The sequence below is a fragment of the Arvicola amphibius genome, chromosome 9 (genome assembly GCF_903992535.2).
Source record: "Arvicola amphibius chromosome 9, mArvAmp1.2, whole genome shotgun sequence".
Lineage (NCBI taxonomy): Eukaryota > Metazoa > Chordata > Mammalia > Rodentia > Cricetidae > Arvicola > Arvicola amphibius.
In genome coordinates, this window is record NC_052055.2 from 95,104,004 (window position 1) to 95,126,589 (window position 22,586).

Consider the following 22,586-nt stretch of genomic DNA (forward strand, 5'->3'; position numbering starts at 1 on the left):
GCTACCCAGAAGGCTGGGAAGCTGGGGTGGGGGGGGGGGCACAGGGGGACAGGGGAGTAGTGGTAAGAGAATGCCCTTTTCCAGTTCTCAGGCCCCAGGGTACTGGATCTGGCCTACAAGTCTACGCTAGGGTTCTCTTCCCCGAAACTTTGCCCCTCTCGCTCAGCTGATAATTAGGCTGTGTGCCTTTCACACGTCACTTCAAGTCCCACACTTTCTCCAAGGCCCCTTGAAGGCAAGTCCTGGATTCCATCTAAGTTCAGGTCCAAAGCCCTGAGCTGCCCCCGCTCAACAGGGACCACAGGCATGGTGCTATAGCTCCTCTCTTGGTCTTCATGGCTTTTCACGGCTTGCTGTCTACCTGGATGGCGATGAAAGTTAAGCCCAGAACCGCAGTGAAAGGAATCCCAAGAGGCCCACGTGCCAGAAGAAGAAGCTATCCAGTCACACCCACTGACCACCCATCTGTGTGTGCGCGTGTGTGCATGCGTGCATGCGTGTACATAAGCGTGTATGGTCCTGGGAGTGGAAACCTTAACTTCACACATGCTAAGCAGCGCTGTGCCTACACACACACCCTGACCTCTACACAGCTGCAGCCCTTCCCCCCCCTTCAGCTCTTCCTTTCTTCTTCTTTTGTTGTTTTGTTTGTGTTGTTGTTGTTTGAGATGGGGTCTCTCTATGCAGTCTTAGCTGTTCTAGAGCTTGCTATGGACTCATAGAGATCCTCCTGCCTCTTCCTATAGAATTCTGGGATTAAAGGTATGAACCACCATGCCCAGCCTTTGAGGTTCTTCAGACTTTATTGGGACATGTCTGTAAAACACCCAGATGGGCACTGCTATTCCCAGGGCAGACCCTTCCTCCTCAACAGCCCACCTGATGCTCATGCCCTCGCCCCCTCATCCTCTTTCTAAGGTTTATGTGCACACCTGCCTCCACTCATCTGTAGACACATCCCTTATTCTAACAGACACCTGTGTACCCAAACACGTGTACGTGCACAACCATGTACCTTACTCCTCCATCTCGCACTTCTACTCAATGCATGTATGCTACTCCATGTTCACTTAAATGCAGTACACACACACACACACACACACACACACACACAAGGTGACATGCCATCTCCCAATTTTGTGCCTTGTTAGAGAGTTGAGAGGCCAAGTCCCTGGCATAACACCCACACTACACCAACATACTTGTGACCATCAGAGAACTTCTTTCTCATGCCCTCAGGACAGACAGTACTTCAAAGGGACTCTTCCCTAGGCCTGTGCTCTTTGGAAACAAAGGCTGAATTCTGAGCCCAGCTTCCCACCTCCCAGGCCATCAAGGCCAGAGTCATACAGGTAAGTGCTGGGTACTAGAGGCTATAATTTAGCTGGAAGGATCAACACCCACTCCTGTCCTGTAAGAATTCAGAGTTTTCTACCTGGAAGACGAGCGCTTGGAGGCTTGAAGATACACAGTTCAGGAGTTCAGCAAGATCCGTGGAGGTTTCCAGCAAAGAAATCAGACAGCCCAAGCCTGCAAGGGCACAGAGTGGGAATAAACAAAAGATTGCATGAACTAGGTACTCATGCCCCAGTAACCCAGGGGCCAGACCCGAAGAACAGTCCAGAGGGAATTCCCGGGACTCATCTTGAACACAAAGGATCACCCCAGTCATTTCTGGGGCCACCTTCTTGGTAATCGTAGTCTTATCTCTGCAATTTGTTGCAATGGAAAGACATGTTTGGAGACAATAGCTCTACCTTGCAATTACACAGAGTCTGGGCTTCAGATGAGCTCACTGCACAGTGCAGACATGACCTCACCTATCCTTGACAGGTTCACAAATGAGCTAGTTTATTAGTGTCACTTAAATGATGGGGGCATCAAAGGCAGTAAGTGCCTTGCCTGGGGTTATGTACTCACACAGGTGGAACCCCCGCCTGTGTGTGATGTCAGGTCTGGGTGTCCCAGGTAGCATGGGAGGAGGAAGAACTCCTCTCCTTCCTGGGGGCAGCTGCCTAGCAAGTGTTTAGGAAGCAACAGGGTGCCGTGACTCTGGATTTCAGAAACATGGGGTCTTCAGGTACCAAAATTAACTAGCATGCACTGACTGAACGCTGCAAGCCTCTCGGAGGGACACAGAGAGATGCTAGCAGACACACATGTGCCCTAGACAGGCCAAGAGGAAGTTCGTAGGCATCTGAGGCCCCTGTGTCTTCACTGGGCTCTATAGATGGGTTAGAGCTAGAGACAAGAATAGTGTACGGATACCCACTTGGGATTTCTGGGGAAGCCAGTGCCCTTGGAGGGAGACTTTTAAGCCCCTCACTATTGGGAATTGATGCCCAGAGCTCTGAACCTTGCTGGGCTAAGGGAACTGGGGCATGCCAGGGGCATCTAGATTGGAGATAGCCAGGGTCTTAGGGACACAGGACATAAGTGACAAGTGAAAGAGGGTTGACAGATACTATTACCCAAAGCATGGGTTATTCCATAGCTTAATAACTAGCACGTACAGCCTTGGCAAGGCCACCTCTACTTCAAGGTCAAAGAAAAGACTATTTTGAAGGTGGCTTATGTGCAACCATCCGGTCACAGAAACCGAAGTGCTGCTATGTGGCAGGGGCCCTCTGGGTGCCCCAGCATGAGCACAGCTGACACCGGAAGGCACTTGCGTCTTTGCAGGTAGCTTCAGTCACAGTGGAGAGGGCTGGGGAGGGAGGGGGTTAAGCCTTCAGAGAAAGAAGCTGCTAGATCTTCCTGGGGTATTCTGACTGGAAGTGGAGCTTGGCACCCATTGCCACCCTCCTGAAAGGTCCTCTGGAAGGTTCCAATCACTCTATCTGTTCCTGTCCCACCCCCACCCCCCAACCCCCAAACTCAGTGTGTCACCAGCAATTAACTGGGCCTCTTTGTAGAAAATGTATTTTCCCTTTCTTGGAAAAAGGATTACAGTTCTCGAATGTCAAGTGGAGGAATCTGGTGCGCTGTATGGGTTGTTTGTGGAATAGTGCCACGGTGAGCAGCCGGACCCCTACACCCCGCATTGTTAGAATTCAACGGGGCTAACAGCAGGTCAACAGGGCTTGGTAAGCCACGGCGCTGACTCCATCCCATCACACAGGATGGATTAGTGTGTATACAAGACAGATGCAGAATGACCCTCCCTGTTCCCCTGAGGAGGGTATCTGGATAGAAATGCTGTCAAGCAGCAACACTGAAGCCTATCTCTCTGTGCCCCTCTCTCCCCAAACATACATTGGCACTGACACCCTGTCTGACCCTCAGGAAGGCCCTGGGAGCAGATGCCATAAGGGATTTCCTGGGTTTCCTGTCGCCCCTGCAGGAAGACATGCGTTGAGCAAGGTCAGCGAGGTAACTACTGCTCAGGTGTCCAGGGATCTTCCTAGTTGTGGCTATGCCCGCCCCAAAGGGAGAGTGCTGTGAAGGAGGGTTACATTTCATCTCTGCATGGCTCTCCAGATCCTCTTCATGGCCCGAGTCACCTGCCAGGACCTTCTTCGAAATATCCAAAGTGCCTTCGCTGATGATGGCGCGCAGATCTGACTTCAGGAGGCCGACTCGTCTGTTATTCTTCAGGACCATCTTCATGGTCTAAGGATGCAGAGGGAGAACAGGGATTACCTCGTGTCGCAGTACCGTGGCTCATTCCCCCTGGACATCCCAGAGCTTCCTATTGCTGTTGAGGGGTAGGAAAAGTGGCTGTGGGTACATCCATTAACATCAATCTCAAATGGCATGAATGTTCAGACTGTATGCCTTCTAGGTCAGGAAGCCAGACCTGCCAAGCTTCGTCTTCCTCAGCACCCTACTCAGGCCCAAGACCCGAGAAAAGAAACTGGAGGGTAATTGATCAGTATCTCAAATGCTGTCCTTGATACTGAGCAGATGGCAGTGGGGTTTTGGAAGCCTGCCTTCTCTCCCTCTCTCTTGCTCTGGGTATTCAGGAGTCACTTTCTCTCTGAGGTGCAGTCCCAACCCTGTTTCTGTGCCTCCTTCTGGGAAGCTTCCAATGGGAATGCAACCTTTAAGAGCTGATTTACTGAATTATCAGGCAGGGACTACAGAAACCTTTACTTTCATGACTTCATAGTATAGGTACCCGGTGAGCCTTCAACTACACCCATCTCCATTTCCCAGAGGAGGGAGCAGCATTGGGATATTCAGTAAATATCCTCACGGGGGCACAAGAGCAGAGATCAGGCTCGGAGCAGGGCTCACTTCAGAACCCAAATGCGCCCCCTGACTGGGATGAAATCAAGGGCCCACTACATAGGCACTGCCAGGAAGACCCATGAATACGTATGCACTCCAGACTGGGGATGGACTGAAGCCCAGCTCAGAACCCAGGGAGGACCGTGTGCTAGATGTATGGACTGCTTAACAGAGGACCTGGTGAGTTCCTCTCCAGCTCAGAAGTACTTGGGGCATAGCGCTGGTGCCCGAGCTGTCTCCTGATCTGCTGTCTGAAGGGTTTCAGGCTCACATCCAGGATGCTGCCATTATACCAGGGTCCCTTGGCATCATTGTGGGGCTGGTTTTCTAGATGCTCTGTAATGCCAGTATACAGAGAGAGCTGAGGTGACTGGAATCTCCCAGGGCAAGGGCCAGGGTGAGCTTCTTGACGCACCACGAGACCTGGGGGCCTCGCTAGCCAGTGGCCAGTGGGCTTTCCTGTCTACCTGCTGCTTGTGGGTGGGCTGGAATAGATGCCAGGCTTTCTAGGTGCCCAAGCCCCTTATAGATGCAGTGTTTGTGCATGGTCCATACAGTCTTCCATACAGCTGAGACCATCTCTAGGGCACTCGGAGCACCCGATACCATAAAGGTTGTGTGGTGTGGTATTGTTGCAAGGCACGATGACAGGGAATGTCTGTCCACACTCAGTACAGACGTGACTGTAAAAGGCTTTTGAATCATCTTCAGGCTGAGGTGAGTTGAGCTATGGGAGAAACCTGCTGATCCAGGAGGCTCGAGCTGTATCACCAGCCTCTAGCGTGTACGCCAGCTACATAACCGCCACAGAGGCCAAAGGCTCAGAGCTGAGGAGACTGGAGCCCCAGACACACAGAGTCCAGAGGGTCGCATATAGAGGGGGAGGGGTTTGTCTGCCTACCCACCTGTCCATCATAGGGTCTACTGTGCTGCCTTTTACCTTTCACCTCTCACCTCTGACACCAGCTGGCCCAGGTTGGCACCCCCAGGGCATCCCTCCAGTATCTGTTAAACGCTGCTCTGCTTTCTCTCTTTGTGCAGAGAGATTAGAGGTGACTGGAGCCTTCCAGTGCCAGGGGCAGGGTGGGCTTCTCACATTGCACCACAGGACCTGAGGGCCTCCCCAGCCAGTGGCCAGCAGACTCCCGTATCTGCCTATGGTTGGGATGAAATGGCCTCCCTCCTGCAGTCAGGGACTGATACGGAGCTTCCCCGTGTGCCTTGGGAGCACGCAGGGAGGTTGAGCTGGGTGTACCTTTGCCATGTTGGAAAGGTATGTCTTTCTCCTGAGTCTTTTGACGAATCCAGTGACTTCTGTAAAGAATAATACACAGGGCCATTACTCCTTCTGCACATTCTAGCTCCTCTGGGCAGGCGGGGGAGGCACCCATGCCTAAGCAGGGAAGCTGGGCTGCCTGAGTCTGGGCCTTCTCCTCCTCCTCACCCGTCTGCTGGACCTTCCCAAAGGCAGAGGGAGTCGGGTAGCAACTGCATGGCCAATAGAAGCCTGGTGGCAGAGACTTGTATAATCCTAGCATCTGGGTTGGGCTGCTACAGGGTGGTTTGGGTTCCCCTTATCTACACGGTGAAGTATTGCTCCACCGCGATGGTACTGAGAAGACACGCCTCAGTGAGCAAATTAGTCATGAACGTGGAAATTTCCTAAAGGGATTGGTGCTTTTAAGAAAGGAGAACTCAGGTAAATTCCTCACCTCTTCCCCAGGGTGAGGGCAAAGCCGACGGACTGTCTATGAAACAGAAAACAGGTCCTGACTAGATCAGGTCTGCCACTGCCCTCAACGCTGGACCTCCAGCCTGTACAGCATCCCTTCCTCACAAAACAGCCGAGCTGCGACTCTCAGATGCTGCTGAGCTGCCCAGGGCACGATGCCTTACAGCAATCTGAGCTAACTAAGCCAGGCATTCCGAGGAGTCTAGAATTTGCACCAAGATCTCCAAATACCCCAACTTTCTCATATCTTTGGAAAAACTATTAAAGGAAAGGATGGAGGGAAAAGGTGTGGGGGAGGGGCTGTGTGTGTGGGGGGAGAGGCTGTGTGTGTGTGAGGAGAGGCTGTGTGTGTGTGGGGGAGAGGCTGTGTGGGGGGAGAGGCTGTGTGTGTGGGGGAGAGGCTGTGTGGGGGGAGAGGCTGTGTGGGGGGGAGAGGCTGTGTGTGTGGGGGAGGGGCTGTGTGTGGGGGGGGGAGAGGCTGTGTGTGTGTGGAGAGAGGCTGGAAGGGGATAGAGGATGTGTGTGTTGGGGGGAGAGGTTGTGTGTGTGTGTGGTGGGGGAGAGGTGGTGTGTGTGTGGGGAGAGGCTGTGTGTGTGTGTGTGGGGGGAGAGGTTATGTGTGGGGGGAGAGCTGTAGGGGGTGGGGAGAGGCTGTGGGAGGGGGAGAGGCTGTGTGGAGGGAGAGGCTTGTGTGGGGGGAGAGACTGTGGGTGGGGGGGAGAGGCTGCGAGTAGTGAGAGTTTCTTACGCTTTCCCTCTCCTCCTAAATGAACTTGGCTATCCACCTGACAGCTATTGAGGAGAACATACCCAGGCAGTGTTTGGCAGTGGGTGGCTCAGCCCAGGAAGCCATCAGAACCACTGATGACAAAATCACCCAGGCAGACGGGGCTCTGCATCCATTTCACGGGGTTACTGCGCACGTCCCACCGGTGGATGGAGCTGCCCTTGTGGCAGCATTCGGTTCTTCGTCTTGCAGAACCTGGGTTTTGTGTGGAGCCCTACCTTTGAGTTTGGAGATCTGTAAGACAGCTGGAAACCCTTCCAGAGCACTGAGAAGCCACAGTTTGAATCTCTTACTGAACAGCCGGACAGATTTCAGGTACTGGATACTAACGTCCTCCAGGAGTCGGGGAGGAGCGTGTCCTCCAGGCCCTGCAGAGAAAGAATCAAGCAGCATGAGCCGGCTTGGCTGCCTCAGGTGCTGCCAATAACTGACACGGGGGACCCAGCAGGTGGTGGTAGGGCTGAGGGAGGTCGCGAATGACCTAATGCAGCCACTGCTTTTTGTACATGACATCCTGGCACCATCATGTGCCAGAACTGCAATCTGGACTTCCCAATATTGATACTGGAATCTTTTTCTTTCTTTCTGATCCTGCGGATGGATTGTACATACCAGCAAATACTAGCCACTGAGATCCACTCTAGTCCCTGATTCAGCTAAAGCAACAAAAACCCAGAGCCAAACAAAAATCAACAACAAGCAGCCAGCACTCTGGTTAAACCAGGAGGGGCAGAAATCTACATGTTTAAGGACAGAGTCAGCTTCTTTCATTCTCCTTCTGTAGTGAAAAGCTAGAGGCACCAGATCTTGAAACCTGAAAGGTGAGATTTGTGATGAGCAAGACAGATCACCACAGAAACAATGCCTGTCTGACCCTCAAAACCTAGGGACTGCCTCCAGAGACTGGAGCTACAGAGCAAGGTAAGCCCCACAAAGGCTGCTCCAGAGTAACCAACCATGGCTCTGCATTCAAAAAACATCTTCTCTGAAATTGTATTTGTTTTTTATTTTATGTGGCACGAGTGTTTCCCTGAGGCACATCTGTGCACTACATGTGTGAGTGCCCGATGAGGCTAGAAGAGGCTTTGGATCCCCTGAAACTGGAGCTACAGAAGGTTGTGAGCTGCCATATGGGTGCTGGAACCAATCCTGGGTCCCTTGGAAGAGCAGTCAGTGCACTTAAACTCTGCGTCATCGCCCCCCGTGACTGCCCTGGAAAAATGCCCTTTTAAAAGACTAGCCTGGGAGAACATCTAATAATCCCAGACCAGAGACTGAGGTAGGAGGATTGTGAGTTCCAGTCAGCTTTGACTGCATAGGAGAATCCTGTCTCAAGAAGCAAACAAAACAAGCAAACAAGATAATAATAAATTAAACATCTTTGGTTGGTATGTCCAGATATGGAAACTGGCTAAATTCTGAATTATGGGTCATTGTATTCTTTGTATGAGGAAAATTTAAAAAGAGCAAAAGGCCCTGATTCACTCACGCACTGGTCATGTCTGTGTTAAGGGTGTGCTGTTCTGGGCCGGTGTGTGTACTGGGGGTGTGCTGTTCTGAGCTGGTGGTGTGTACTGGGGTGTGCTGTTCTGGGCCGGTGTGTGTACTGGGGGTGGTGCTGTTCTGGGCTAGTGCGTATTGGGGGGTGCTGTTCTAACTCGACCACTGTCGTCTGTTTCTGGAAGGGACGCGCAGGAGGATCAGGCTCTGCTCACCTTAAAAACAGCTGCATGTCATAGCATCCAAAGAGCTGGCGCACGTCAGGCAGCGACATGAGCATGACGGTGTCTGCTGCAGAGATTTCCAGAAGGATGTGATTAATTCCTTCCACGCTAATGTGACAGAATGCATCATCAGAAACTTCAGGCTGTGCCTTGTGGGCCCCATCCCCATCCATTCAGAGACCCCGCAGGCTTGCATGGGCTTCACACCACGGCACTGATATGCTATCAGTCTCACCAGCCGTGGTTTGGAGACTATTTTTTTTCTATTTCGTGTGTACTGGTGTTTTTGCCTGCGTTGCGTTTCTGTGTGAAGGCATCAGACAGTTGAGAGCGACCATGTGGCTGGCTGGGATTGAACCCGGGGTTCTCTGGAAGAGCAGCCCTGCTCTTAACCACTGAGCCATCTCTCCAGCAGAACTACTCTTTTCAGCAACCAAAGCCGGTCTGCCCTGCCTTGGTCTCACATCAGAAACCTATTTCCTTGAGGATGCTTCCTAGATGGAACGCTATTTCTGACCACCAGGGGGCTCCAGTTGATATAAGATGAAGGTTGGGCCACGTGGGGGGGGGCAATCAGGGTTGAGAATAAAAGTTCACTGACTGACTGACTAATCCCTTTGTTCATTTTCCAGCACAAAAAGAAAAGGAACAGCCTTGCACCTTGGGCCTCTTCCTCAGCACCAACTGTGAAGTCATGGGAGGCATCTCAAGTTGTCAGTTTCCTTCTTTTCCTGTTTATATATCCGTCATTTCCATTTTTTTTTAAACTAGATTGGCAGCTGCCAGCCAATGAAGACTGCTGCCTTTAAAGGTTAGTTATTACGTGTGTGTATGTGCACGTGTGTCTCTGTGTTAGTATCCACAGATGTGTGTGTAAGCCTGCAGCATCAGAGACATCAGGTCCCCTGGAGCAGGAGTTACAGGTGCTCTGAGCCACCATGCTGGTGCTGGCACTGGACTCGGTCCCTACGAAAGCAAATGAGTGCTCTTCACTACTGAGCCCCAGCCCTAAGATTCTTGCCCTGTGGGATTTATCCAGGCGGAGACATCCTGAGCAGGACAAAACCCTCCAGGACCCCAGTCAGGAAGCGAGTCCCAGTAATAGGCTGTCAAGGAAGTGAGAGCCACAGTAAGGACGTGACTTCGAATCCTATTGACAGGAGACTTCTCCAAAGAGAGTCAGGGAAATGCTATGCTGAGGGCAGGGTGTGTGTCTCCATCCACTTATAGCCTGGTTGGTGACTCTTGCTCCAAGGTCCCTGCTCCTGCTCACTGGTGAGGCAACATCCACAAGTGTTTTCTCCAGTTGTTCCCCTCTCCCTGATATCTGTTACTGACCAAGGCTGAACTGTGTCCCTTCTCACATTGACCATGATGAAACTCCTGTCCAGACAATCCAAAATGGGGGGGCCTTCCGATTTTCCCACTGGGGTCGGAACTTTATGGGGGAGGGCAGACTAACTTTGCTAGTTCAACCTCTGCCACCATCTCCTTTAGGTTTGAAGTCTTTCATTGTCATGTCCCGTTGGGGAACATCTTGCTGCCTCTGCCTACAACATATGTTCCATCTGGATGCCCTTCTGTCCCCAGGTTTCTGACTGCCTAAGCCTCTGCTTTTCCTACTGGGGATTGGAAGCAGCATGGTGACCTGCTTTGGGAGTCCTTTCAGCTTCTGCTCTCCTCTCTGGGCACCCAGAACAGTCTAACATGCAGCCTGCTATGGTTGTCCTCCTCTGAACTTATGAAGGGGTTTATGCCATTGTGGAGGATAAGATATCAGTGTTTAGAGACAGGGCCTTTAGGGAACTGACTTGGATTTAGAAGGTCATTAGGGAAGAGCCTGATGACTGGATGCTCATGGTTCTATAAGAGGAGGAGAAAATCCAGGGTGCTCACACGTGTGTATTCGCACAGTGCATGCGCGCCGCGCGCGCGCGCGCACACACACACACACAACACACACACACGATTTGTGTATTGCGCTGAGCTGCCAACAAGAACGCTGTCATCAGACAGAGTCCTTAAGACCTTGACCCTTTAAACTATGACTTTTTAAATCCTTTATAAAGGAGCCTTTCCCAGGTATCCTGTTACAGTAATTGTGATAGTTTGAATGTGAACTGTCTCCCATGGCCTATAGGTTAAAGGCTTGTCCTTGCTGTAACGCTCTTAGGAGGTTAGGCCCAGTAGGCAGTGTTCCCAGCCACTGGGGGTGTGGCCTTTAAGAGGACTGTGACACTTGCTCTCTTCCTCTTTCTCATAGTGTCTCACCAGGGGGAATACTTTGTTCTGATGCTCACCCCTGCCTTCACTGTTCTATTCTACCTCCTCAGAGATGCAGAGTGAAGAGTCAATCAAACACGGACCGAAATTTCCCAAACTACAAGCGAAAAGAAATGCCCCTTCGTTGTAAGTTTGTCTCAGGTATTCTGCTGCAGTTCACAGTAGCCGGCTAACACCGGCAGGAAAAGGTGACCAGTGACCAGCTCTAGGGCCCATCAGACTTATTGGGGTAACATTGTTTTTTCATTACCAACTCAGGCATTTCTCAAGTTTGGGGAAAATGCCTTCCGAGTCACAGAGATGGAGCCAGTCCTCTCTCACTGTCACGCTCACACTGGCTCCATAGCCCATGTGTGCATGCTGAGGGGCCTGCCACTCAAAGCTGACATGCTTAGGTCGGAAAAGCATTGGGAAAACTTCGTTGGAGTGTGCCCTTGTTTCCCTGGATTTTTATCTCATGCTTAGAAAAGTAAGATCCAGGCAGACAGATGGCCCAAGTGTAGCTTCAAGCAGTTTTTTTTTGTTTTGTTTGTTTTTTGTTTGTTGTTTTTTTGGTTTTCGAGACAGGGTTTCTCTGCAGCTTTTTTAGAGCCTGTCCTGTAACTAGCTCTTGTAGACCAGGCTGGCCTCGAACTCACAGAGATCCGCCTGCCTCTGCCTCTCGAGTGCTGGGATTAAAGGTGTGCGCCACCACCGCCCAGCCAAGCACGGTTTCTTGAGTTCCACCCCTGCCCACTTGGGTGGAAGGACGGAGCTACGCCTGAGAAGTCGTCTCCTGCATTCACACATGTGTCATGTCTACACAAAGAATAAATAAACTGCAATTCAAAAATTAATTTTTGGTAAGCCTAGCACTTGGGGAGGCAAAGACAGGCAGATTTCTGTGGGTTTTGAGGCCAGTCTGGTTCTGGGTCTACAAAGAGCAGCTCTAGGACAGCCGGGGTTACACAGAGAAACCCTGTCTTGAAAAACCAAACAATTTTGTGTTTTCCACAGCCCATTCTACGCCCCTCCTTCTGTAATGGGGAGGCCCCATTATACTTTATACTATAGGTAGCTTTATACTATAGGTAGGTGATGTATCACTGAGTGCCACACAGTCAGTTCTAGAATAAAATCTAACAATGCCTATGCCAGATCACCTGCCTCAAAGTCCTTTTTCTTCTTTCTTTCCTCTCTTTTCTTTTTTAGGCTGAAGACTGACCCAGGGTCTTGTGCTTGCTAGCCAGCTCTCTACCACTGAGCGAGCTAAATCCATAATCCCTACTGTCCTGTTTCTTTTGACCATGACATGTGTTGATAAAATGGCTTGGGCATTACTGGGGGAAAAAAAGGTAGCTATTACCACCCCATACTTTATTCACGCTCAGCTGAATCTGTTCTTCAAGAGTGATGATGCCTGATGCCCGTATCGGAACCTTGAAGAATTTCCAAATGCCTTCACTGAGACTAGGACCTCACCAATGACCAAACAGTTGCGTGATGAGTTGTTGGAATGCAGAGGGATAGCTCTGGGTATCCCCGGATGGATCTGATCAAGTTAAGTGGTTGACACCAATCATAAGTGCTTGTATTTTATAGACAAAAGCCTACCTTTTCCAGCTCTTGGTTTCCTCACATTCTGTAAAATGTCTTGACAGTAGTTGCAGTACTCGTCCGCGAGGAAGATCACCTCGGAAAGCATTTGGATGTCAGCTCATCTGTCAGGCCACTTCGCAAGCAATCATCCTGAGAGAGCCCGTGGAATCTGCTCTCTGAGGCCATCCCTGTCACTGTTCTGACATGACTGTGGCCGGACTTTTCACCCTGCCTGTGTTCTTTGTTTGCAGAGAGTCAGTACAAGTTACAGACTGACACCTCATGGGCTCTAGTTTTCCTGTGGGAACTCACCTAGCACGGTTGGTTATACAGCACTGTAACTTTTGGGGGTGTGAAGTGTGTGTGGTATTGTAGGTGCACATATGTGTGTGTGAACACGCACATGTGTGTGTAAAGGCCAGAGGCTGACTTCCAATGTCTTCATCTACCTTTAATTCCACCTCTAATTTTTTAAAGAATTTTTATATTTACTTATTCATGCATGTGGGAACATGTATGCCACAGCACATGTGTGAGGTCATATTCCGTATTCATGTGTGTGGGTGTATATGGAAACATACATGCCATGGCACATGTGTGAGTTCATGTTCATGATGTAGGTGTATATGGAAGCATGCATGCTACAGCGCATGTGTAAGTCAGAGGAATGGTTTCTCTCCTTTCACTGTGTGAGTCCTAGGAATTGAATCCAGTTTGTCAGGCTTGCTTCTCTCTGCTGATCCATCTCAACTGACCTGACTCCCTCTTTTTGCTTTTGCTGGTGCTGGTGCTGGTGTTGATGGTGGTGTGTGTGTGTGTGTGTGTGTGTGTGTTGTGTACTGTGCATGTTTACATAGGCCCATGGAGGTCATTGGGAATCCCTCTCCTCACTTTTGCCTTGTTCCTTGAGACGGGTACCACTGACCCTGGGCCACTGATTGGCTAGACTAGTTTGTCTAAGATTCCTGCTATCCTCCTGTCTTCAGCCACCCCAGCACTGGGATTGTAGACCTGGGCCTCTGCCAGTGTTGAGGCTGCCGTGGATTCTGGACCTGGGTCCTCATGCTTGCACAATGGGCAACTTACATTATTGATTGAACCATTTTCCAAGGCCAGCAATGTTTGACACCTTTCTTCCTAAACACTAGCACCCTGCATTATTTCCCAGCTCCAGGTTCTAGAGAATCCAGTTCTCTGCCTTCTTGTTCTGACCCCCTTCTTTCACGCAGGAGACCTCACTTGAGAAAATGAACAGCATCAGTCCCAGGGAGCCTTGCACCTGCTCTGAGGGCCAGACCTCAGTTTCAGGCCCACAGGGAAGACTGATCCTCACAGGCCTGAGAGGAAGGAGGCGCTATCCCAGTGATGACAACACCTCACAGGCAAAGTAAGAAGGCCCTGAAAGTAAAAGGCGGATGTCCCTCAGGGCACAAACCTACCAGCTTACAGGGAGTACTTATTTGCCAACTCTTGCTCCCAAATGGACATCTTCTGAAGGGAGACACGGGTGATCCTATCCGTTCCGTCTTTATTGGGGAGTGATTTTCACACTACAAGTCATTGATACGATGATAGTTCTTAAAACAAAATGAGTTCTCTGGCACATAGACTAAGTCATAGTCACAGATATAAGTCACTCTGTCTCACGGTCTTAGACGTGCTACTGTTTCTGCAGCTTCCCCTATAGTACAACCACAGTGATTCCTACAGCACTGTCAGCTACATGGCCACAAAGGGAGGGGTTTAGCTGTAACCCCTCTTAGGGTTTCTGTTGCTGTTGAAGAGACACCATGACCTCGGCAGCTCTTATAAAGGAAAACATTGAATTGAGGGGGCCGCTTACAGTTCAGAGGTTTAGCCCATTTATCATCGTGGCAGGGACATGGCGGCTGGGAGTATGGTGGTGTTCAGACGGACATGGTTGCTGGAGAATTTTACCACTTTGATCCAAAGGCAACAGGAAGTGAACAGTACTGCTGGGCATAGCTTGAGCATATATGAGACCTCAAAGCCCACCCCCACAGTGGACACACTTCCTCCTACAAGGACACGCCTCCTAATAGTGCCACTCCCTTTGGGGGCCATTGTCTTTCAAACCACCGCAAATACATTACCCAACGGATCATTCTTGGGGGGGGGGGTGGTCCTGTGTTACAGTCAGGAGCTGAATAGTCATGATTAATAAAATATCAGCTATGAGCAGCCTAATGTCACTACGTATTTCTAGAAACTGGTCGTCTGTAGAATGTGCTCCTTGAAATAAACTTGGGGTCGGAGCTGTTTCAGAAGAGAGTTGTTTCAGAAATCCTGGGCTGACCGGAAGATGACCGTCACAGGCTTCACTTTTGAGTAACAAATTTCGGGCTAGAAGGGAAGGGGCCAGGGATGTGATGGAAACCACACAGGCCCTCCTCACACTGTTGACCATCTGGGTAGGGGGTGGGACTGCTCCTGGCTAGTTGACACCAATTTTACTTAGTGTGACATCTTTGGGATTTTTGGAAGCTTTCCCCTATAATAGGTTGCTGAAATGAATTCCACTAATTGAACTTTGGTGTAAAGCCAACCACACAGATTGGAGGCTTTTCATCCTCCTCTCCATCTTAAGTATGTGCTCAGTTCTGGTCTTGGAATTCGGGCAAGCTTCCCGGTCAAGGTTTCACATCCTATCCCTGGTTCCCTCAGTTCCTACATGGGCATGCTGAACTCAGTCACTTGCTGGTTTCTGGGGTCTGGGTATGTTGTTGTCTATCAGGGTTCCTGAGGGTCAGCAGCTCCTTTGAACTCCTGGGCACTCTTCCTCAGGCAGAGGGCTGTGCTCAGTCATCAATCCCACAAGTGCCACACACAACAGCAACACCCCAGGGGGAATTTCTCCTTGTTTGTGACACCCCTTATTACTACTGAGTATCACACTGAGGACTGGGGAGTTGGAGGGACCACCCAACAGCCAGGGCTTCTGAACTGGTAGCATCTGGTAAAGCAGGTGACCCTGAACTTCCGAAATGCATACTGTGAGTTCAGGTTTCCAGCACGCGGCACCAACCAACACCCTTTCTGTAGACTCTTAGAAATCAGTGGGGACATCAGTGTCCCACACACACACACACCACACACACACGGCAGAATGTAGAGTGGTGTCGCTCAAAGGCTTGTTTCTATGGATGCTGTCCGTGCCCCAGTCCTGCTGTACCCTGCTCTCTGGTCTCTGGGGATAGTGAGGAACCGACCATCAGGAAGGGCCTGTTTCACAAGCTCACCAGTCTGACCATCAGCGCTTCTCTTAGAGATGACCCAGAGAACTCACAGTTCCAGCGTCCGGGCAGCTTCTCACAGTGAAAACTCCACTTTTACCGGCCGTCTACCTCAGAGCCCAGACAGACCTGGATATAGCTGCTCTCTGGCTGCTGCTATCTGTTCCCAAAGTCATGTTTCTCAAAGTGTGGTCCTGAAACTACATCTTTGTAATAGGGATACATACTCCTAGTCCCCAGGGGGTGATTCAGAGGAGGCCAGAAATCTAGCATTTCCACCACCTTTTCTGGCACACTCAGGGTTGATATCAGGCAGGTGTGTGGGTGTGCACACACGTGTGCTTCCAGGCAGAGGCCGGAGCAGATACCCGGCACCTTCCTCTATTGCCGTTGACTGGATGCCTGATGTTTTGTCTAGGCTTGCTGGCTGCTGAGCCAACCGGATCCAACCTGTCTCTGCTCTTCAATGCTGGGTTATAGGCATGTGCAGCTGTGCCTAGCTGTTTCTTCTCTGGGTGCTTGGGGTCCAATATCAGATCCTCACCAAGCGCTCTCACTCGCTGAGCCATCCTGGAGTCTCTAGGCAGACTTTCTCTTTTTCTTTTCCTTTCTTTCTTCCTCCCTTCTCCCTTTCCTCCTCCTCCCTTCCTTTCTTCTTTTCAATTCTGAACCACTGAAGTCTCTCTATTTCAACATGACCAATCACTGTCTTGCCACCACCCAGAAGTCATGCTAGGATGTATGGGACACTGAAGGATTCTCAGCCCTAGACTGGACTTCTGGATCACCCCCTCCCGCTGTGAGGCTCAGGGTGAGAAAAGAATGTAGAGCCCGAGGTTGGGGGAGGGGTGCCGTGCACTCACCAACTCATGGTAGTTGCAGTTAGCTGAATAAATCCACACAAATGAAGCTACCCAAGTCCGCATGTATGCAGAGGAGCTCACAAGGCCCTACCCCTAGCTAAGGAGCCATTGGCAGTTGTGAGATCCTCTGCGTCCATGCTGGACTTGGGTAGCTTCCACCTTGTGTGGATTTATGCAGCCACCATGATTCTGCTAGAGGAGAAAGAGTCACTTTTCTTTGGGGATGTGCCACTGGCAGGTTGCCCACGCTACAGGGAATAAACCCTCACCCTTGGGCATACGGGCAGAGCAAACTGGACTCAAGAGGACCTGAAGTGTGGAGGGGGTGTGTTGGGAGGCTATTTGGAGGGGATTGCTGAAAGGGAGCAGGGTAGGGCAATATGAAACTTGTCAAATAAGACTACTTATAGAGATAAAGGATTCTAAGACTATAAAAGTACTTGTTATGGGACATCAGAAGGACAATTCACGAGTGCTTGGCATGTAGGGCACTTGGGCTACTCTCCCTCATGTCACGGCAGTAGGTGAACAGCTGGTCTTCAGCAACACACACCCACCATAACTTCTGCCTCACCACAACCCCAGAGGAAGTACATGAAAACTTCCAGAGTGTGAGCCAAAGTAACCTCTTCAGCTTAGTTAATTTGGTTAGAGCAGGTGTTTTGTTACAGCAATGGAAAGCTGACTAATACAAGGCTTATCCATCAATCCCTGAGCATACAATGAGGGTGCCATCTTACTGTTGCCAGATGTGTCCCCACAGTGTTCCCTGAGTTACTTTGGTCTCTCTATCGCCTTTTTTCTTTCTATATCTTTGATCAACCCCCCCACCATATCCTGTTCTCCTTTGAGAGGCTTTGATGGTGCCTCACACCCCCATGATGAGGGATCCAAATCCCTCAGTCTGGGATTTGCAAGGTCTTCCCATTTGGCACCTGTCTACCTTCCTCACCAAAGCATAAGGCCATTCCTCATTGCCGCCATGCTGTTAGCCCTACCTCCCAGGTCAAATGCAAGCTACACCCCAAGATGAATACTCTTCCAATGAGGATTCAGGGAATCCCTTCAGGACCAGCTATGTCCTAGCATACCAGGCAGAGCCTCTGGTGCCCCAAGTTAGTCTAATCTCCAGATCCCGAGACTCTGCTACTTTACATGACACAAGGGATATATATATATATATATATATTATATGTGTGTGTGTGTGTGTGTGTGTGTGTGTGTGTATTTATACGTATACACACACACACACACACACACACCACACACACACACACACACGGTCTTTGGAAACTAGAAGGCGAGAAACAGATTCCCCCAGGGACTGGCGATTAGGGCAGAGCTCTACAGATACCGTGACCTTAGCCTGGTGGGAACTGCTGGGGAACTCCTGTCCCCAGAACAGCAGACACTCCATTTTGTGTGGTTCAAGGCTACCGATACCATTTTAATTTGCTAGAGCACCCGCGTCTTCTGTGGTCCTTCTCCTAGTCATTGCTCACGGCTGAATGAACGTCAGGGCTAAAGCAGTGGGCAGAGGGGGACGCAAAGGGAAGATAAACAAGAGTGCTTGCCCCTGGGTGCGAAATGGCCAAGCTAGCCGGATAGAAGGAAGGACAAGGGACCAACCGAGACAAGTTGAGTCTGTCCTAGCTACCCCCCACCCCCTTCCACACACACACCAGGGCTCCACAAGGTAACTTGCCATTTCCTAGCTAACTTCTCAGTTTTATGGATAGTTACACTTTTTAAAAAAGGATTTATTTTATTTTATATGTGTGGTATTTGCCTGCACGCACAGATATGTGCACCACATGCATGCTTAGTTGTCATGGATTCCCTGGAAACTGGATTACAGCTGTGAGCTGCCATGTGGGAATCCAAGCTGTGTCCTCTAGAGAGCAGGAGTGCTCTTAACCACTGCCCATCTCTCCAGCTCTGGGACAGTTATATTTTTAAAAATACATTCTTGCATCTAACTGTAACAGACATTCTGAATTGCGGGCACAGACAACTTGCCTCTTAAGAAAAGCTTCTGCCTGCTCCATGAAGGAGACCGCCCCAGATCACCTCAGGGGAGGAAGGGGAGGAGAAGAGCATACCAAGACTAGGAAGTCCAGATGCACCTGGTTCTGAGCGCTATCACTCCAGGGAGTGGTGCACCTGGGCTTAGTGTGCTCTTACTCTGGGGGGTGGACTCAGTTGTTGCTGACCCATCTGCTGAGCCTCCCCGTTGACGGCCTGCTCCGCCTCCCTGTGTCGTGGGGTGAATCCAGCAGTACAGGAACTAAGACCACTAGTGCAATCAGGGGACTCAAGAGGAGGGTCAGCTCTCATTCATAATAACCACTCTGACCCCCACAGACCCTCCTGCCTTTGCGGATTCACCACCCTTCGATACTGTCCCAGTCTCTCCAGGTCAACCGCAGCTCCCTGCCCACAGACAGTGCTTCTCAAGTACAAGACCCTGGGATTTTTGTCTTTATAACTTTTGGGTTATATCCCATGAAGCCCCCAATAGTATTGGTTACAAAATAGATGTTTAAAAATGATTCTTCGTGAGATTGTATCTGCTAGGGACAATGTTTCTGTCCCTCCAAATCCCTGTGCTGCTAATCTTAAACTGTGCTGGAATTTTAGAAGTGGGGCCTTGGGAGGTGATTAAGTTAGGAGGGTGGGACCTCGACCAACTGGAACGCTCACAAGGTCAGAGAAGGCTGTGCAAACCAAGGTCGGCGGGAGCAGCCTGCCGTCTGCAGTTCAGTACAGAGCCCTCGCCAGCGCCACCCAGGACCAAAAGAAATCAGTGTGTTTAAACTGTGTAGTTCAGAGTAGTTTGCTTTAGCAAACCGAGCTAAGACACCATCAGAGTACTGTCATGAGGTCTTGGCCAACTAAAGCAAAGCTCAACTCAGGGTCACAGATTAGCTATGAAATAGTTCTGATGTCCTGATTCTAAGAGTGGAAGGAATACCACGGCAGCGCACTGCAGCAAATTTATGACTAGCCACCTTTGCAGCCTTTAGAGTTATACCTCAAGAAATGCAGCTCAACAGTGACAGCGGCTGAGCAGGGTGGTCCTTCGGGACAGGGGCCAGGTCTGTCCTAGGTGAGTGTAATGTATGCTGGACGCTCAACAGCGAGACCAATAGGTGGTGGATCAAGGATTGTCCAGGACACCACACACAGAAACAGTTGTAACTCCCAAATTCAAGGGGTCTATTAACCACATCTATTTCACACCATACTCACTATTTCCTCCTGCTTAATAACGTTGTTAAAATCAGTAGATTTTCCAAAGGCGACAGCATCACCACTGTGGAAGAACAGACAACAGAGAAATCGCATGACTAAGAAGCTGCTCTCTGAACGGGAGGAAGGAATTTCTCCTGCAGCAAGCTTGTTTGCTTAAGATATAACTCTTTATCAAAAACTTGTCCTCCAAGGTGATTGCCACGTGCTTGAGATTTTTTTTAAAATCTATTTCTGTATCTGGGACAACCTTGCGTTTTAATTTTTAAAAAAATTATTCCCTCCAGAAGCAAGGTTATGATAACCATCAAGGAAACAGCTTCACTCCTGTGGAAGAAGAAAAAAACCATGGTGAAAAGGGGATCTTTACTACTTTCTCATTCGGGTGTTTTCATTAGCAACCCAGATATGGTAATGCCACATGACGGAGGCGACAGAGCGGTCATAGAACAAGGGAACTGGGGGTTGATAGTAGACTCTCAGCTTCATTGTGCTACGCTCGATGGACTGCTGTGTTTAAGAAACACACACAGTAGAGAATAGATTTAGTCCTGTTGAGTGCTGTGGTATGTTTTCCCTTTAATTATAGGCATAAGACAGACAGGTGCAGGGCCTCCTGCTTGCACCAGGAAATGTGTCTTCTCTGGATGTAAAAGAGGAGAGAGCATCTTCCTCCCTGTCTGCCCCTGGGGCTAAGGCTGAGCTGAGCGGCAGGCATGGTTGGGTAGCTTTGTCCACCACCTCAGCCATCACTGTCCTCTTTGCCTCAGAGTGCTAGGCTCTCTCCCCTCCCCTCAAAGTGGGGAGCAATCGTCAGGTGGACACTGAGGGAGTGGGCCAGCAATGGCGTTCATTGCATCAGAAGATTCCATCCCTGCTCGGCCTCCCAAAAAACCCAGGTGCCTCCCAAAAACCTTCTAAAGATTGTGTTATGCTGTCATTCTGCCCTCCTGTCTGAGTCATGAAAACCCGGGCAGAGCATTTGGTATGCATCTGATAATGTTTCTACACAGTACTCTATCTCCCGAGTGGTGGGCAGATTGAGAGGCTGGATACACGTCCTTCAGGAAACTACACGTTTCATTCTTTACAAGAACTGTTATCAAAACATCCATTTGACTCTGGGCATTCCAAATGGCTCACGGGATATAGTTACCATTCAACCCAGAAATATCGATGGAGGAACTCTGCCTATAAGGTGGCTCGCAAATGCTAGAAAATGTGTTTTAGGAATTCCGTTTTTGGCGTGTAGTGTGGACACAACGTGAGCTGTGTGCACCCCACCCCACTTCATATATTGGAGTATTAGCCTCTAATGTAGCTATATATGGAGATAGAATTTGTGTGTGTGTGTGTGTGTGTGTGTGTGTGTGGTTATGTTGTAGATTGCCTTTTATTTTATAAGGACAATTAAGAGATTGCCTTGAGGTCTCCAAAAAATATAAACTTCGAACAGCTGAAACTATGGAGATTATGGAGGCTGTTGAAGTTGGAATAAATACATTTTGCATTATGAGACAACCATGAGCCTATGGGGCCAAGGGTGCTATGCTTGAGTATCAAGTTGAAGAGGGTGGGCTTGTGAGGGAGAACTTGGACTGTCAACCTGACTGGTTTGGGGAACACCTGGGCCATTAAGGAGGGACGTGCTTGAGTGAATCTATGAATGTGTTTCCAGAGTCACTGACGGAGAAGGGGAGACCCACCACGAATGTGGCGGCACCGTCTCCTGGGATGGGGTCTTGGACTGAATAAAAGAGGGGGAAAGCAGAAAAGTCAGCTGAGAATTTGGCAGTCCCCACTCTCTGCTTCCTGGTCAGCATTGAAGACAAGCAGGTCTGCTGTGCCTTGCTCTCAGTGAGGGGATATGTCAGTCTGAACTGCAAGACAAAACAAAGCCTCGCTTGCTCTGCCATTTTGCCGGGTACTTAGCCACGGCAACAACAACAACAAAGATACAACCAATCCATATAGATTTTGGAACATTATATCAATTAAAACCAAGAAACTAAGAATTCATGAACTGTGAATTAACCCCTAGAGTAAAAAAAGACAGAGAGACATTTGAAATGAAGATTCACCCAGCATCAGAAAAAACTTAACCAGAAAACTATGGTTGTCAGCATTTGGGGACATCTTAAGAATCATCATTAAAGCGTTCTCCTTTTGGAGACATGGGTCTCATTCTGTAGCTCTGGCTGGCTTGGAACTCTCTTTGTAGACCAAACTTGCTTCACATTCATAGAGATCCATCTACCTCTACCTCTCAAGTGCTGGGACATCAGACCGAATCCTTAGGCTTTTTGTCCAACAAAGTAGGAGGAAATGCAATTTCTCTACAATTCTACATTGGGTCAATATAAGATTCCTACTATCTTTCCTATGTAAAAATAAATACAAGACCACGATATGAATATTAGATCCATTTATCCATTCAGCCATCCTTCCCGCTAGTGACCATCTAACCCATCTATTTGTCTATCCATCTGTCTGTTCAACTGTCCATCCATCCACCTATTCACCATCCATTGCTTAACTATCTATTGATCTGCATCTCATTCAGTCATCATGGACGTGCTAAGTGTCTACCACATGACAGGCACATGTTAAGTGTCGTCTACCACAAGACAGGCATTTTGCTGGCTGTCAGGCATAGCTGTGTTTGAGACACACATCTGTTCTAATCTATTGAGGAAGAAAACAAAATGGAAAGATGTTGAAAGAATCATGGCCGCAGACATGTGAGGTGTTATGATGTATGTTGGAATAGTCCTATACCCCTGCGAATTCAGTGGTTCATAAACATGTCCACTGGTAGCTAGATGAGCTCACCTGAGCTTCCTTTGCAAGTAGCATCATGAGCTTCCATGAGCTGCCTTT

The 22,586-nt window shown here is 49.6% G+C and overlaps 1 protein-coding gene across 1 annotated transcript in view; it reads right to left on the reverse strand.

Annotated features, from left to right (window-relative positions):
• Rfx8 (regulatory factor X8) overlaps positions 1 to 22,586 on the reverse strand; it is a 56,793-nt gene that overhangs the window by 11,808 nt on the left and 22,399 nt on the right. Inside the window, 11 exon segments of the mRNA XM_038344093.1 lie at positions 1,436 to 1,530; positions 3,456 to 3,612; positions 5,489 to 5,547; positions 6,971 to 7,093; positions 7,096 to 7,123; positions 8,473 to 8,543; positions 8,546 to 8,584; positions 12,353 to 12,431; positions 13,769 to 13,818; positions 13,821 to 13,887; positions 19,707 to 19,770. Of these exon segments, the coding sequence (XP_038200021.1) occupies positions 1,436 to 1,530; positions 3,456 to 3,612; positions 5,489 to 5,547; positions 6,971 to 7,093; positions 7,096 to 7,123; positions 8,473 to 8,543; positions 8,546 to 8,584; positions 12,353 to 12,431; positions 13,769 to 13,818; positions 13,821 to 13,887; positions 19,707 to 19,770 (832 nt within the window).